General features: G+C 51.5%; 1 protein-coding gene across 8 annotated transcripts in view; it reads right to left on the reverse strand.

The window, feature by feature from the left end:
• LOC109868286 (spermatid perinuclear RNA-binding protein-like) overlaps window positions 1–16,676 on the reverse strand; it is a 135,374-nt gene that overhangs the window by 3,724 nt on the left and 114,974 nt on the right. For 7 of the 8 annotated variants that reach the window (XM_031802603.1, XM_031802604.1, XM_031802606.1 and 4 more), the window contains 6 exons: window positions 15,744–15,952; window positions 13,969–14,115; window positions 13,623–13,757; window positions 9,090–9,242; window positions 8,733–8,865; window positions 8,505–8,552 (listed from right to left, as the gene is read on the reverse strand). In XM_031802603.1, the coding sequence (XP_031658463.1) occupies window positions 8,505–8,552; window positions 8,733–8,865; window positions 9,090–9,242; window positions 13,623–13,757; window positions 13,969–14,115; window positions 15,744–15,952 (825 nt within the window). Of the gene's footprint in view, window positions 1–5,759; window positions 6,197–8,504; window positions 8,553–8,732; window positions 8,866–9,089; window positions 9,243–13,622; window positions 13,758–13,968; window positions 14,116–15,743; window positions 15,953–16,676 lie in introns of those variants that run through there. The other variant, XM_020457727.2, reaches the window with a different exon arrangement.

The raw sequence follows: 16,676 nt of genomic DNA on the forward strand, positions 1-16,676 counted from the left end.
TGTATTCGATAGGACTGGGGGGGGGGGGGGTGCTGTGCTGTAGGTGTATTCGATAGGACTGGGGGGGGGGGTGCTGTGCTGTAGGTGTATTCGATAGGACTGGGGGGGGGGTGCTGTGCTGTAGGTGTATTCAATAGGACTGGGGGGGGGTGCTGTACTGTAGGTGTATTCGATAGGACTGGGGGGGGGGGGGGTGATGTGCTGTAGGTGTGTTCAATAGGACTGGGGGGGGGGGGGGGGGTGCTGTGCTGTAGGTGTATTCGATAGGACTGGGGGGGGGGGGGTGCTGTGCTGTAGGTGTATTCGATAGGACTGGGGGGGGGAGGGGGGGGGGTGATGTGTTGTAGGTGTATTCAATAGGACTGGGGGGGGGGGGGTGCTGTGCTGTAGGTGTATTCGATAGGACTGGGGGGGGGGTGCTGTGCTGTAGGTGTATTCAATAGGACTGGGGGGGGGGGTGCTGTGCTGTAGGTGTATTCAATAGGACTGTGGGGGGGGTGCTGTGCTGTAGGTGTATTCAATAGGACTGGGGGGGGTGCTGTGCTGTAAGTGTATTCAATAGGACTGGGGGGGGGGGGGGTGATGTGCTGTAGGTGTATTCGATAGGACTGGGGGGGGGGGGTGCTGTGCTGTAGGTGTATTCGATAGGACTGGGGGGGGGTGATGTGCTGTGGGTGTATTCAATAGGACTGGGGGGGGGGGGGGGGTGCTGTGCTGTAGGTGTATTCAATAGGACTGGGGGGGGGGTGCTGTGCTGTAAGTGTATTCAATAGGACTGGGGGGGGGGTGATGTGCTGTAGGTGTATTCGATAGGACTGGGGGGGGGGGGTGCTGTGCTGTAGGTGTATTCGATAGGACTGGGGGGGGGTGATGTGCTGTGGGTGTATTCAATAGGACTGGGGGGGGGGGTGATGTGCTGTAGCTGTATTCAATAGGACTGGGGGGGGGGGGGTGATGTGCTGTAGGTGTATTCAATAGGACTGGGGGGGGGGGGGGTGATGTGCTGTAGCTGTATTCAATAGGACTGGGGGGGTGCTGTGCTGTAGGTGTATTCGATAGGACTGGGGGGGGGGGGGGGGGGGGGGGGGGGGGGGGGGTGATGTGCTGTAGGTGTGCTCAATAGGACTGGGGGGGGGGGGGGGTGCTGTGCTGTAGGTGTATTCAATAGGACTGGGGGGGGGGGGTGCTGTGCTGTAGGTGTATTCAATAGGGGGGGGGGGGGGCGTGCTGTGCTGTAGGTGTATTCAATAGGGGGGGGGGGTGCGTGCTGTGCTGTAGGTGTATTCAATAGGGGGGGGGGGGTGCTGTGCTGTAGGTGTATTCAATAGGGGGGGGGGGGGGTGCTGTGCTGTAGGTAATATTCAATAGGGGGGGGTGCGTGCTGTGCTGTAGGTGTATTCAATAGGGGGGGGGGGTGCGTGCTGTGCTGTATTCAATAGGGGGGGGGGGGGGTGCGTGCTGTGCTGTAGGTGTATTCAATAGGGGGGGGGGGGGTGCGTGCTGTGCTGTAGGTGTATTCGATAGGACTGGGGGGGTGCTGTGCTGTAGCTGTATTCAATAGGACTGGGGGGGTGCTGTGCTGTAGGTGTATTCGATAGGACTGGGGGGGGGTGATGTGCTGTAGGTGTATTCAATAGGACTGGGGGGGGGGGGGGGGGTGCTGTTGCTGTAGGTGTATTCAATAGGACTGGGGGGGTGCTGTGCTGTAGGTGTATTCGATAGGACTGGGGGGGGGTGATGTGCTGTAGGTGTATTCAATAGGACTGGGGGGGGGGGGGGGGGGGGTGCTGTGCTGTAGGTGTATTCAATAGGACTGGGGGGGGGGTGCTGTGCTGTAGGTGTATTCAATAGGGGGGGGGGGGGCGTGCTGTGCTGTAGGTGTATTCAATAGGGGGGGGTGCGTGCTGTGCTGTAGGTGTATTCAATAGGGGGGGGGGGGTGCTGTGCTGTAGGTGTATTCAATAGGGGGGGGGGGTGCTGTGCTGTAGGTGTATTCAATAGGGGGGGGTGCGTGCTGTGCTGTAGGTGTATTCAATAGGGGGGGGTGCGTGCTGTGCTGTATTCAATAGGGGGGGGGGTGCGTGCTGTGCTGTAGGTGTATTCAATAGGGGGGGGGGTGCGTGCTGTGCTGTAGGTGTATTCGATAGGACTGGGGGGGTGCTGTGCTGTAGGTGTAGGTGTGGACCAGCCAACTAAGCAGCCATATCAGATTGCTGTGCGAACTGTGGATGGAGGTCACGGGTTGGGGTCGGGAACCAAATGTGCAATGAGTGAGTGAGGGTCGTGAGGGCTGCAAGCATGACCAGGGTCGAGGTCAATTCCATTTCAATTCAGCAAGTTCAGGACTTAAAACTGAAATGAAATGAATATTCTCCCTGAATTGACTGGGTTGCCTGAATGGAAATGGAATGAAGTGACAGCAGTGGGTTTGAGCTTCTATTTATTAGAACATCTAATATGAATGTTATTAACTGCTGTTTCTACTGTACCACTAGCTCTGCAAACTGGACTATTACTGTATAGCCTCTGGTACACCACCACCACCATCATGTTCCCCTACACTACACTCTATTTCCTAATCATAACAACAGCATTTCCCGTTTCCTGTCAAGGCCATGCAACTTCCTGTTCACACCAGGAAATAGCTTCAAATAGCTTCTCTAGCCGCTATGTAAGCCAAACAGAGGGTGCTACAGTGCAGTAGGGTCATTAGACTGTACTGTTACTGTACCTTGTGTCAGTTACAACACCAGGCAGTGCTCAGCTTGTTGTAGAAGATACAGGTTTTATTTGTCCACAAATAGTTTCATTATTATTCCTATACATCCTTCACACAGCTCAGGTTTACAGAGAACGTGTTGTCTATGTCAAATTGCAATTCCTAAAGAAGAACAAGAACAACAAATAACAAAAAAAGCTGATATCCAGTGCCTTCGGAACGTATTCGGACCCCTTGACCTTTTCCACATTTTGTTACGTTACAGGCTTATTCAAAAATAGATTTTCTCCCCCCTCATCAATCTACACACAATACCGCAATGATGACAAAGCAAAAACATTTATTTAAAAAAAAAAAAAAATTAATTAATTTTTTGCAAATGTATTAAAAATAAAGAACAGAAATACCTTCGTTACATAAGTATTCAGACCCTTCGCTATGAGACTCGAAATTGGGCTCAGGTGCATCCTGTTTCCATTGATCATCCTTGAGATGTTTCTACAACTTGACTGGAGTCCACATTTACATAAGACCCTTTACTCAGTACTTTGTTGAAGCACCTTTGGCAGCCATTTACAGCCTCTGTCTTCTTGGGTATGACGCTACAAGCTTGGCACTAGAGGTCGACCGATTAATCGGAATGGCCGATTAATTAGGGCCGATTTTGAAGTTTACATAACAATCGGAAATCGGTATTTTTGGGCGCCGATTTGCAGATTTTTTACATTTATTTTACCTTTATTTAACTAGGCAAGTCAGTTAAGAACACATTCTTATTTTCAATGACGGCCTAGGAACGGTGGGTTAACTGCCTTTTTCAGGGGCAGAATGACAGATTCACCTTGTCAGCTCGGGGGATCCAATTTTGCAACCTTTACAGTTAACTAGTCCAACGCAATAACGACCTGCCTCTCTCTCGTTGCACTCCACAAGGAGACTGCCTGTTACGCGAATGCAGTAAGCCAATGTAAGTTGCTAGCTAGCATTAAACTTATCTTATAAAAAACAATCAATCATAATCACTAGGGACCTACACATGGTTGATGATATTACTAAATATTATCTAGCGTGTCCTGCGTTGCATATAATCTGACTGAGCATACAAGTATCTGACTGAGCGGTGGTAGGCAGAAGCAGGCGCATAAACATTCATTCAAACAGCACTTTCGTGCGTTTTGCAAGCAGCTCTTCGTTGTGCGTCAAGCATTGCGCTGTTTATGACTTCAAGCCTATAAACTCCCGAGATGAGGCTGGTGTAACCGAAGGGAAATGGCTAGCTAGTTAGCGCACGCTAATGGCGTTTCAAATGTCCCTCGCTCTGAGCCTTGGGGTGGTTGTTTCCCTTGCTCTGCATGGGTAACGCTGCTTCGATGTGGTGGCTGTTGTCGTTGTCTTGCTGGTTCGAGCCCAGGGAGGAGCGGGACGGAATCAATACTAAAGTGTCTATAAGAACATCCAATAGTCAAAGGTTAATGAAATACAAACGGTATAGAGGGAAATAGTCCTATAATTCCTATAATAACTACAACCTAAAACTTCTTACCTAGGAATATTGAAGACTCATGTTAAAAAGAACCACCAGCTGTCATACGTTGTCATATGTTCTGAGCAAGGAACTGAAACGTTAGCTTTCTTACATAGCACATATTGCACTTTTACTTTCTTCTCCATCACTTTGTTTTTGCATTATTTAAACCAAATTGAACATGTTTCATTATTTATTTGAGGCTAAATTGATTTTATTGATGTATTATATTAAGTTAAAGTAAGTGTTCATTCAGTATTGTTGTAATTGTCATTATTACAAAAAAAATGTTTAAATCGGAATCGGCTTTTTTGGTCCTCCAATAATCGGTATCGGCGTTGAAAAATCAATCGGTCGACCTCTACTTGGCACACCTGTATTTGGGGAGTTACTCCCATTCTTCTCTGCAGATCCTCTCAAGCTCTGTCAGGTTGGATGGGGAGCATTGCTGCACAGCTATTTTCAGGTCTCTCCAGAGATGTTAGATCGGGTTCAAGTCCGGGCTCTGGCAGGGCCACTCAGGGACATTGAGACTTGCGTTGAAGCCACTCCTGCATTGCGCTTAGGGTCGTTGTCCTGTTGGAAGGTTAACCTTTGCCCCAGTCTGAGGTCCTGAGCGCTCTGGAGCAAGTTTTCATCAAGGATCTCTCTGTACTTTACTCTGTTCATCTTTCCCTCGATCCCACCTAGTCTCCCAGTCTCTTCCACTGAAAAACATCCCCACAGCATGATGCTGCCACCACAGTGCTTCACCGTTGGGATGGTGTCAGGCTTTCTCCAGATGTGACGCTTGGCATTCAGGGAAAAGAGTTCAATCTTTGTTTCATCAGACCAGAGAATCTTGTTTCTCATGGTCTGAGAGTCTTTTTAGGTGCCTTTTGGCAAACTCCAAGCGGCCTGTCACGTGCCTTTTACTGAGGAGTGGCTTCTGTCTGGCCACTCTACCATAAAGTCCTGATTGGTGGAGTCTCCATAGAGGAACTCTAGAGCTCTGTCAGAGTGACCATTGGGTTCTTGGTCACCGCCCGGACCAAGGCCCTTCTCCTCCGATTGCTCAGTTTGGCCGAGAGGCCAGCCCTAGGAAGAGTCTTGGTGGTTCCAAACTTCTTACATTTAAGAATGATGGAGGCCGCTGTTTTTTGGGGACCTTCATTGCTGAAGAAATGTTTTGGTACCTTTCTCCAGATCTGTGCCTCGACACAATCCTGTCTCGGAGCTCTATAGAGAATTCCTTCGACCTCATGGCTTGATTTTTGCTCTGACACGCAGTCATCTGTGAGACTTTATATAGACAGGCGTATGCCTTTCCAAATCATGTCCAGTCAATTGAATTACCACAGTTGTACTCCAACCAAGTTGTAGAAACATCTCAAGGATTATGAACGGAAACAGGATGCACCTAAGCTCAATTTCGAGTCTCATAGCAAAGGGTCTGAATGTTTATGTAAATAAGGTGTTTCTGTTTTATTTTTGTAATAAATTTGCAAAAAAATTACTAGCCTGTTTTCGCTTTGTATTGTGTGTAGATTGACTGAAAAAAAATATAGAATCAATTTTGGAATAAGGCTGTAACGTGAAAAAGTCAAGGGATCTGAATACTTTCCGAAAGCACTGTACTGTAATTTAGACTCAAAAGAATGATGGAACAATTCACAGCACAAATCCTTCAAGTTTTACCTTTTTTTAAGAACTCAAACCTGCAGGGTTTTTTCCATCAGTAAAAAATAAATATTCACTTCTTTTACAAATCATGCTGGAGTCCTTTAGTTCAGTCCCCCCCCCCCCCTCGATATTGAAAAATGTTGAAAAAAACAAAAAGACTCAGATTCCCTTCAACAAAAAAAAAAGGTGGGGTGTTTTGGTGTCCCTGTGCTAAAAGAAGGAGTAGTGGGGGATGGGGTAGGCAGGCATTTTCATGACAGGCAACAGAAGCATTCTCTTGGGGGAGAAACCTAGAGAGGAGACACGAAAAGAGCACTCCACATGAGTCCACGGCAGGGCAAAACATAAAATGTACGCCTCTGTCCTGTGTCATGATCTTCTACTGTGCCTAGGCCACAGAACTAGAATGATTAGAATTCCAGGTTAGCCATTTTGCGTGCACCAATGAGTTCATCAGTCCAAATGCTATTGTGAGAGCAGAGGGTTTGTTCCATTCATTCTAGTTCTGTAAGCCTAGGCCTAGATGGTCCCTGTGTGCAGAGCTACAGTAGAACCCAGAGAGAGGGACGATGTTTAAAGAATGAGTGAGTGGAAGGAAGGAAGGAAGGAAGGAAGGAAGGAAGGAAGGAAGGAAGGAAGGAAGGAAGGAAGGAAGGAAGGAAGGAAGACCAAATGGTGGTGTACAATGCAAGGCTCTGGTTGGTTGGCTGGTTTGTTTGTCTAATTGTTTACAGGTACTGTGCAATGGAGTGGATATTCTTGTGGTCTGGGCCGAGGTTTGTGTGGTTTGAGGTTGCGATCATAGATAGACAAGAGGTCATAGTTGTGTGTCCTTGAGTGTGTGTGTTGTTTCATGTGTTTCTCACGGTCTTGAACCCATACAGAAATCCCAAAACAGCAACAGGAGCCTGAGCGCCGCACAGCAGTGAGCATCAGACAGAACGATAGATAGAGAGATAGATGACTGTAGTTGGGGAGGATTAACCAGCATGCAACATCATCTCAGAAGCACTGGAAGGGACTGGACAGGACACGTAATCTGATCTCACAACAGCCAAATACCATGATAGTGCCACATGACATGACTGGGTGGTAGGCACTAAAAGGAACACTCTTTATGTATCAGGCAGAGACCAGGCAGGGCCACTGGGGTTAGCTAAGCTACAACACTACTAGCCTGGGACCAGATCTGATCGTGTTGTCTTTCCAACTCCTATTGTCACAAAGACCACAGGAGGTGGCAAGACAGCACAAAAGGATCTGGGACCAGGCTACAGCACTCAACACCAGGGGCCGTATTCAAAAAGCATCTCAGAGTAGGGGTGCTGATCTAGGATCATAGTCCTACTCAAACTGATCCTGTATCCTACTCTGAGACTCTTGGGGATTACAGGTCTCAGTGCTAGGCTCTCTGAGGTCTACTTCTAGAACGTGTTGTGCCTGCCCAGACCTCCACCTGCACATAAGACTCGTTCAAAGCCCCCAGAAACAGGCAACTCTCTCTGTGATGGAGGGAATGGGCTTCCAATGCCACACAACGCACAAGGATCAGTCTGTTTTAAGTTTAGGGTGTGTGTGATGAAGAGATGGGGAGAGAGAGAGAGAGAGAGAGAGGGAGGGAGGAGAAGGAGAGGAAAAGAGCGAGAGCAATAGAGAGAGGCAGAGAGAGACTGAGTGTGTACATATTTGCAAACAAGATCGTATGTTTTTGAGTGCGTATTTATGCTTGAATTTGTGAGTGTATAAATGTGTAAGACAAAGTGGTTGTGTGATTGAGCATCTTGAGTGTTGCTGACCTCAAAGCGCTCGGTGCTTGTATTGAGTTACGCTGATTGTGCGAGAGCACCCCTGAATCTGATCTAGTTATGTAGACTATGGTCGAATTTCAAACCTTCCAGAGCTCTAGGACTACCTGCTGTCTGGCAGAGACTGAGAAGGCCACAGACCTGCCAGTCTAGCCAGAGGAGTAGTGGGGTAGCCACGCTATGTTTTCAGTGAATTAAACAGAAGATATAGTAGGGGTCTGAAATAGTTTGGTCTGGAAGGTGGTGTGTGTGTGTGTGTGAATCCTAGTGTTTGTATTTGGAAGAAGTTGGTCTATAGAAGAAGTGTGAATAGCCCATATAGCCTGTCCCTGTGTGTGTTGGCGGCATTGGTCCCTGCCTGCCTGGGCCGCTTTGAATGGGGTATCTGTTAGCTTAGCTGTGGGAAGAGATATAGCATGGCTACAGTAAGGAGAGGAGAGAGATGTCCAGAGAGTCAGGAAAGGGGGAGCAGGCAGACTGACGGGTAGACAGACTGACGGAGGGGCGGGCAGAACGAGCAGCAGTCTGGACACTCAGGCGGGCGAAGAAGCTCAGCAAGGCTTGCTCCAACCACAGTAAGAACCAAAAGGTTATGATCCGTTCCAGGTTGACTTTTGCTTTTTAGATTCAACCAATTTCTTACATTTCAATTTTCGACCTCGACGTGTAACTCCGATTCATTGGGCACTATGGTTTTCCAGAAGGGCCTCTCCAACAGCAGGGAGGAACAGTACGACAGGGCAGGTGTTAACTCTTTATCCTCTGAGAGAGAGAGAGAGAGAGAGTGACTCACCGTAGGCTGGGGCGGCTGCAGCACTGTATCCATATGGAGTCCCGAAGCCTGTCGGACATGTTCAAGCCATGTTGGACTGTTAGGATCGTTGGGTAACTGGACATACTGGCATTATAAACGCATGCATATGCACTCAACCTATAAACAACTAGAGTGTTGGCAGGGAAACGGACAGGACAGGCACGCAAAACACCCCCTCCCCACATACTTTCACATACTTCCATGTACCTGGTATCTGTGTGTACCCTGGTGCAGCAGCGCTGACGAAGGCTCCTCTGGTCAGGGCCGCCGCTCGACCTCTCCCTCTGGCCACCTGGGCTGCTACTGCTGAGGCTGCCGCTGCAGCTAGGGCTCCTTTAGTCTACCCAGACACAGAGACAGCAGAGTATTATTGATGACTGATCAAACAGGCGGTAACTGACAGTCGATGAGACTCTGTATCGGGTCGTGAAAGTACGAGAGGAAGTCCCTGATAATTGGTCAGGCTTTCTTCTAAAGAGGATCGATATCGCTAACAGACCACTCAGACTCCTGGCAACAGAAAGTATTGCTAGCTGATCAGAGGAGACAGCATTGGTAACATACGGCATGTTGTGGGATGATCTTCTTCTTCTTGTTGTTGGCGGTGGCGGCGTTGGGGCCAGAGAAGAGTTTCTCCAGAGCAGCCAACGCAGCCGAAGCCTTCGCCACCTTCTTATTAGGCCCCGCCCCGCGGAACTTCTGACCATCCACCTCCACCTGGAGAGAGGGAGAGGGAGAGACACACACACACTTAAGTAAGATGGCATTGATATCAGTCGAGTGGCTGGATAAGGATATCCTGTATGTCCGGTGGTATTATATTCATGCTGCTGACCAGCCAGAGGATCTATTCATGGGTTGCACATCCGTCACTCGATCACATCGTTGCCATTACTCAAACCGTTCTACAGCCGCCGCAGCATATTGATATCTGACTGATGGTTAAGGCCAGATCTTTCTGAACGGGGGCTAATGACTTTTTAGTCAGATTTCCACGGTAGTGGCCGGGAAATACGATGACATTGGCAAAGCAGACAAATAATTCGTGCGGAACAACTTTGTCATCATTAGAATGTCGTCAAGTTTACTTTAGAGAGTGGCAATGTTGCCAAGAGCCAAAAATAGCTAGCAATGCTAGCTGTGCTAGATAGCAAAAATGTTGGTGGTCTCCCCTCAATCTTAGCTAGCTAGCTAAAGTAACACTGAAAGTCAATCTAGAGATTTCACAATGATGACAAAAGCTTGTCCTACTAATGATTTGCCTCCTTTTGATGTGTCATCGTGTTTTCAAGCCACAGAAATACACTTTAGACAAAATCTTCATCAGTACCCATTGAGACTGCATTGAGTAGAATGTTCTGCTGGGCATCAGTCCTAAAGCGGACGTTCAAAACAATATTGTCACAAAACGTGCAACCCATGAGTAGCTCCAACACACATGAATAGCTCCGACACACCACTACATGTCAAGTGTGACAGACTTGACCTGCTCACATCGATGTGAATCTATCAGTGAGTCGCTGAGGCGTGACAGAAATCAACGAGGCCAACAGCCCTAGTGGGATGAATGGATAGGACGACACGGCCAACAGCCCTGGGGGGATGAATGGATAGGACGACACGGCCAACGGCCCTGGGGGGATGAATGAATAGGACGACACGGCCAACGGCCCTGGGGGGATGAATGAATAGGACGACACGGCCAACAGCCCTGGGGGGGGGGGGTGAATGGATAGGACGACACGGCCCTGGCGGGATGAATGAATAGGACGACACGGCCAACGGCCCTGGGGGGATGAATGAATAGGACGACACGGCCAACGGCCCTGGGGGGATGAATGAATAGGACGACACGGCCAACGGCCCTGGGGGGATGAATGAATAGGACGACACGGCCAACGGCCCTAGTGGGATGAATGGATAGGACGACACGGCCAACGGCTCTGGGGGGATGAATGGATAGGACGACACGGCCAACGGCCCTGGGGGGGATGAATGAATAGGACGACACGGCCAACGGCCCTGGGGGGGATGAATGAATAGGACGACACGGCCAACGGCCCTGGGGGGGGGGGGTGAATGGATAGGACGACACGGCCCTGGCGGGATGAATGAATAGGACGACACGGCCAACGGCCCTGGGGGGATGAATGAATAGGACGACACGGCCAACGGCCCTGGGGGGATGAATGAATAGGACGACACGGCCAACGGCCCTGGGGGGGGATGAATGGATAGGACGACACGGCCCTGGCGGGATGAATGAATAGGACGACACGGCCAACGGCCCTGGGGGGGGATGAATGGATAGGACGACACGGCCCTGGCGGGATGAATGAATAGGACGACACGGCCAACGGCCCTGGGGGGGGATGAATGGATAGGACGACACGGCCAACGGCCCTGGGGGGGATGAATGAATAGGACGACACGGCCAATGGCCCTGGGGGGGATGAATGAATAGGACGACACGGCCAACGGCCCTGGGGGGGATGAATGAATAGGACGACACGGCCAACGGCTCTGGGGGGGATGAATGAATAGGACGACACGGCCAACAGCCCTGGGGGGATGAATGGATAGGACGACACGGCCAACGGCTCTGGGGGGATGAATGGATAGGACGGCACGGCCAACGGCCCTGGGGGGGATGAATGAATAGGACGACACGGCCAACGGCCCTGGGGGGGATGAATGGATAGGACGACACGGCCAACGGCCCTGGGGGGGATGAATGAATAGGACGACACGGCCAACGGCCCTGGGGGGATGAATGAATAGGACGACACGGCCAACGGCCCTGGGGGGATGAATGAATAGGACGACACGGCCCTGGGGGGGATGAATGAATAGGACGACACGGCCAACGGCCCTGGGGGGATGAATGAATAGGACGACACGGCCAACGGCCCTGGGGGGATGAATGAATAGGACGACACGGCCAACGGCCCTGGGGGGGGGGATGAATGAATAGGACGACACGGCCCTGGGGGGGATGAATGAATAGGACGACACGGCCAACGGCTCTGGGGGGGATGAATGAATAGGACGACACGGCCAACAGCCCTGGGGGGATGAATGGATAGGACGACACGGCCAACGGCTCTGGGGGGATGAATGGATAGGACGGCACGGCCAACGGCCCTGGGGGGGATGAATGAATAGGACGACACGGCCAACGGCCCTGGGGGGGATGAATGGATAGGACGACACGGCCAACGGCTCTGGGGGGATGAATGGATAGGACGACACGGCCAACAGCCCTAGTGGGATGAATGGATAGGACGACACGGCCAACGGCCCTGGGGGGGGGGATGAATGAATAGGACGACACGGCCAACGGCCCTGGGGGGGGATGAATGGATAGGACGACACGGCCAACGGCCCTGGGGGGGGATGAATGAATAGGACGACACGGCCAACGGCCCTGGGGGGGGATGAATGGATAGGACGACACGGCCAACGGCCCTGGGGGGGATGAATGAATAGGACGACACGGCCAATGGCCCTGGGGGGGATGAATGAATAGGACGACACGGCCAACGGCCCTGGGGGGGATGAATGGATAGGACGACACGGCCAACGGCCCTGGGGGGGATGAATGAATAGGACGACACGGCCAACGGCCCTGGGGGGATGAATGAATAGGACGACACGGCCAACGGCCCTGGGGGGATGAATGAATAGGACGACACGGCCCTGGGGGGGATGAATGAATAGGACGACACGGCCAACGGCCCTGGGGGGATGAATGAATAGGACGACACGGCCAACGGCCCTGGGGGGATGAATGAATAGGACGACACGGCCAACGGCCCTGGGGGGATGAATGAATAGGACGACACGGCCCTGGGGGGGATGAATGAATAGGACGACACGGCCAACGGCTCTGGGGGGGATGAATGAATAGGACGACACGGCCAACAGCCCTGGGGGGATGAATGGATAGGACGACACGGCCAACGGCTCTGGGGGGATGAATGGATAGGACGACACGGCCAACAGCCCTAGTGGGATGAATGGATAGGACGACACGGCCAACGGCCCTGGGGGGGGGATGAATGAATAGGACGACACGGCCAACGGCCCTGGGGGGGGATGAATGGATAGGACGACACGGCCAACGGCCCTGGGGGGGGATGAATGAATAGGACGACACGGCCAACGGCCCTGGGGGGGGATGAATGGATAGGACGACACGGCCAACGGCCCTGGGGGGGATGAATGAATAGGACGACACGGCCAATGGCCCTGGGGGGGGATGAATGAATAGGACGACACGGCCAACGGCCCTGGGGGGGATGAATGGATAGGACGACACGGCCAACGGCCCTGGGGGGGATGAATGAATAGGACGACACGGCCAACGGCCCTGGGGGGGATGAATGAATAGGACGACACGGCCAACGGCCCTGGGGGGGATGAATGAATAGGACGACACGGCCAACAGCCCTGGGGGGGATGAATGAATAGGACGACACGGCCAACGGCCCGGGGGGGGATGAATGAATAGGACGACACGGCCAACGGCCCTGGGGGGGATGAATGAATAGGACGACACGGCCAACGGCCCTGGGGGGGATGAATGAATAGGACGACACGGCCAACGGCCCTGGGGGGGATGAATGAATAGGACGACACGGCCAACGGCCCTGGGGGGATGAATGAATAGGACGACACGGCCAACGGCCCTGGGGGGGGATGAATGAATAGGACGACACGGCCAACGGCCCTGGGGGGGATGAATGAATAGGACGACACGGCCAACGGCCCTGGGGGGGGGATGAATGAATAGGACGACACGGCCAACGGCCCTGGGGGGGATGAATGAATAGGACGACACGGCCAACGGCCCTGGGGGGGGGATGAATGAATAGGACGACACGGCCAACGGCCCTGGGGGGATGAATGAATAGGATGACACGGCCCTGGGGGGATGAATGGATAGGATGACACGGCACTGTTCTTGGATAGACTGTTGGAGTGATGTAGTGTGTCAGATGAGCTTGCCATCGAAGTCCATTGCGAGTCAGTCAGTCTGTGTGTGTGTGTCTAATCTACTGTTCCAACAGAGATACGCACGGTGTAAGGCCTCACCTCCATGACGAAGCGTTTGTCGTGGCTGCCCCCGCTCTCTGATATGAGCTCGTACTTCAGACCCCTGCGCTTCTCGTTCAGCTCCATGACGGGGTTCTTCCCACTGGCCGTCAGAATAGGACCCTGAGTTCGGACCTGAACACATGGGAGCGGAACAGAAATCAGACTGCAGCTCATTGAACGAAACTCTACATCCTTTCATTGAAATTCAATTCAAATCCTGCTTCGTGTGGGGTGTGGACAGCTCAAATTAAATGTCAATTCAAGAAATACTCATTCGCAACTCAATTCAGAACTGACTCCAACCCTGGTTTGTGTGTGTGTTCATGAGTGGTCTATACTGCACCTCCAGTGTATTTGAGTTGTCTGAGTGTGCTGTGTTATTGCTTGAGTGTGTAGATGATTCGCTCTTCCCCTCTCCGTCCGACTTCTCGTCTGCACTGCAGTCCAGGTCTGCATCGAACCCTGTGGGGTAACCCATCGCCTGCAGAACCTAGAGAGAGGCGAGGAGAGAGGGGGGGGAGACACAAATCCAATATCAAACCACTTCTGATTTCTCCCTCCTTCCCCAATGCCTGTTCAAAGGTAGCGTCTGTCAGCAGCATTTCCTAACGGCACTACTGTGGGTTCTGGGGTTCTGGACTAGGTTCTGAGTGACTGAGTTTGAACTCCAACACACTTCTTCTGTTTCCTGTATTATAATGAACCTGGTTCCCTCGCAGGCTAAATCACCGGCAGCACACAGCAGCTTTGGGGCTCTGTAGTAAGTGGACCGGCACCTTTCTCTGTGTGGACGGAACAGGAGCTCTCTTTGTGTCTGACCCAAATTGGTGCTAGTGCTTACACATATACACACACACACACACGCAAGTACACACACATGCACGCGCATCCACGGGGCAGGCACCAGAGCAGAGCAGCAGAGTAGCATCGAGGCCTTTTATGGCAATCTGAAGAGGTTAGAGGACTATCCCAGCCCTATGCTTGGGAGAGCCTCTTTGTTGACGACGACTTTGGGATTACCCAGATGTGGGCGCTCCACAGCAGCCAGGAGTGGGGGCGAGCAGGAGAAGGGGTGACGGGGGACAGGGCATCCCAGTCTGACCGCAGCTGGAGCCCGAAAACACAACACTGACTGACCGCATGACCGACGCTCACTGCTCTACTCATCACCTGACAGCTCTGTCTGAATCCCTCACTCACTCCTCTCACTCACAAGCACTCTCTCCTCTCCTCACTGCTCTACTCATCACATGACAGCTCTGTCTGAATCACTCACTCCTCTCACTCACAAGCACTCTCTCCTCTCCTCACGCTCTACTCATCACACAACACGACAGCTCTGTCTGAATCACTCACTCCTCTTACTCACAAGCACTCTCTCCTCTCCTCACTGCTCTACTCATCACATGACAGCTCTGTCTGAATCACTCACTCCTCTCACTTACAAACACTCTCTCCTCTCCTCACTGCTCTACTCATCACATGACAGCTCTGTCTGAATCACTCACTCCTCTCACTTACAAACACTCTCTCCTCTCCTCACTGCTCTACTCATCACACAACACGACAGCTGTCTGAATCACTCACTCCTCTCACTCACAAGCACTCTCTCCTCTCCTCACTGCTCTACTCATCACACAACACGACAGCTCTGTCTGAATCACTCACTCCTCTCACTCACAAGCACTCTCTCCTCTCCTCACGCTCTACTCATCACACAACACGACAGCTGTCTGAATCACTCACTCCTCTCACTCACAAGCACTCTCTCCTCTCCTCACTGCCCCACTCATCACACAACAGCTCTGTCTGAATCACTCACTCCTCTCGCACAAAATAACAGCTCCCTGTCTGGACTACTCTAGCTGACTTATAATATCTTAGACAATAATATTATCTCTGTCTAGACTCTGACCCTGTTCACAAACACTAATGCCCCAGTGCTGTTGCTACTGTAACACTGCCAGCCCCCTTTTCACACATATTACACTACGTTGTAGAACTCTCTCCAGGGGTACTTGCCCTTTACTAACCCCAAACCACTATTTTCACACCTTCCCTACATTTATCCAACCCCTTCTCTCATTGACTAGGCCAATATTGGTCACACTCGGTTACCTTGACAGCGACATGCAGCTTGGCGGTCTTCTTGGAGGAGCCCGAGGCTTCGTAGACGGTGCTGTCTAGGTCTACAGACATGGTGAAGACAGGAGCGTGGACCGGGCCGGACTGGGACAGCAGCTTGTACTGCAGACCTGGACGTATCTGATTCAGACGCATCAGAGCATTCATTGGTTGGTTGGTGTCTATTGCTTTGCTGTCGAGGACTAGGGAGGAAAGAGATACCGGAGAGAGGGTTAACAAAATAACAGTGGTTGCTGTTCAATCAATGCATATTTTTACCCCTTTATTTAAATGATTTACAATGACGGCCAAACCCTCTCCTAAACCCGGACGACGCTGAGCCAATTGTGCGCCGCCCTATGGGACTCTCGATCACGGCCGGTTGTGATACAGCCCGGGATCGAACCCGGGTCTGTAGTGACACCTCTAGCACTGAGACGCAGTGCCTTAGACCGCTGCGTGGTGTTTTAAGTTGCCTTGAAGATTTGGACTGTGTGTTTGAGTTGTACAAATGGCGCCCTTGCTTCCAAAGAGCATCCTTTCTGCCTGATTCTAACTGTGGTGGCTAATAGCACTCCAACCACCAACTATTTCTTCGAAACAACGAAAAACAGTTCTGAGGAGCTACGCTAGCTAGCTGTAGCCTCCTCAGGCAACAGCTTCACGTTCAGGCTGTGTGCATTATTCTATTCCAGATTCCTCCTTTAAAAAAACAAATAGCTAAATCTGCTTCTTTCCAACCAATTACTTTTCCTCTAACGGGGAGGACAGGAAACGGGACAGCTGGATGGCTTTGAGAAACATTAGAAATCAATAACATTGATTTCCCAGTGGGTTGTGTTGTGTGTATCTGCCTTGAGAGAGGAAGGAGGGGAGAACTAGAGATAGCGGTAGGGAAACGACAGCCTGTTGGCAGATCTGTTCGTG

Source organism: Oncorhynchus kisutch, linkage group LG23, assembly GCF_002021735.2.
Source record: "Oncorhynchus kisutch isolate 150728-3 linkage group LG23, Okis_V2, whole genome shotgun sequence".
In the NCBI taxonomy this organism is placed as follows: domain Eukaryota; kingdom Metazoa; phylum Chordata; class Actinopteri; order Salmoniformes; family Salmonidae; genus Oncorhynchus; species Oncorhynchus kisutch.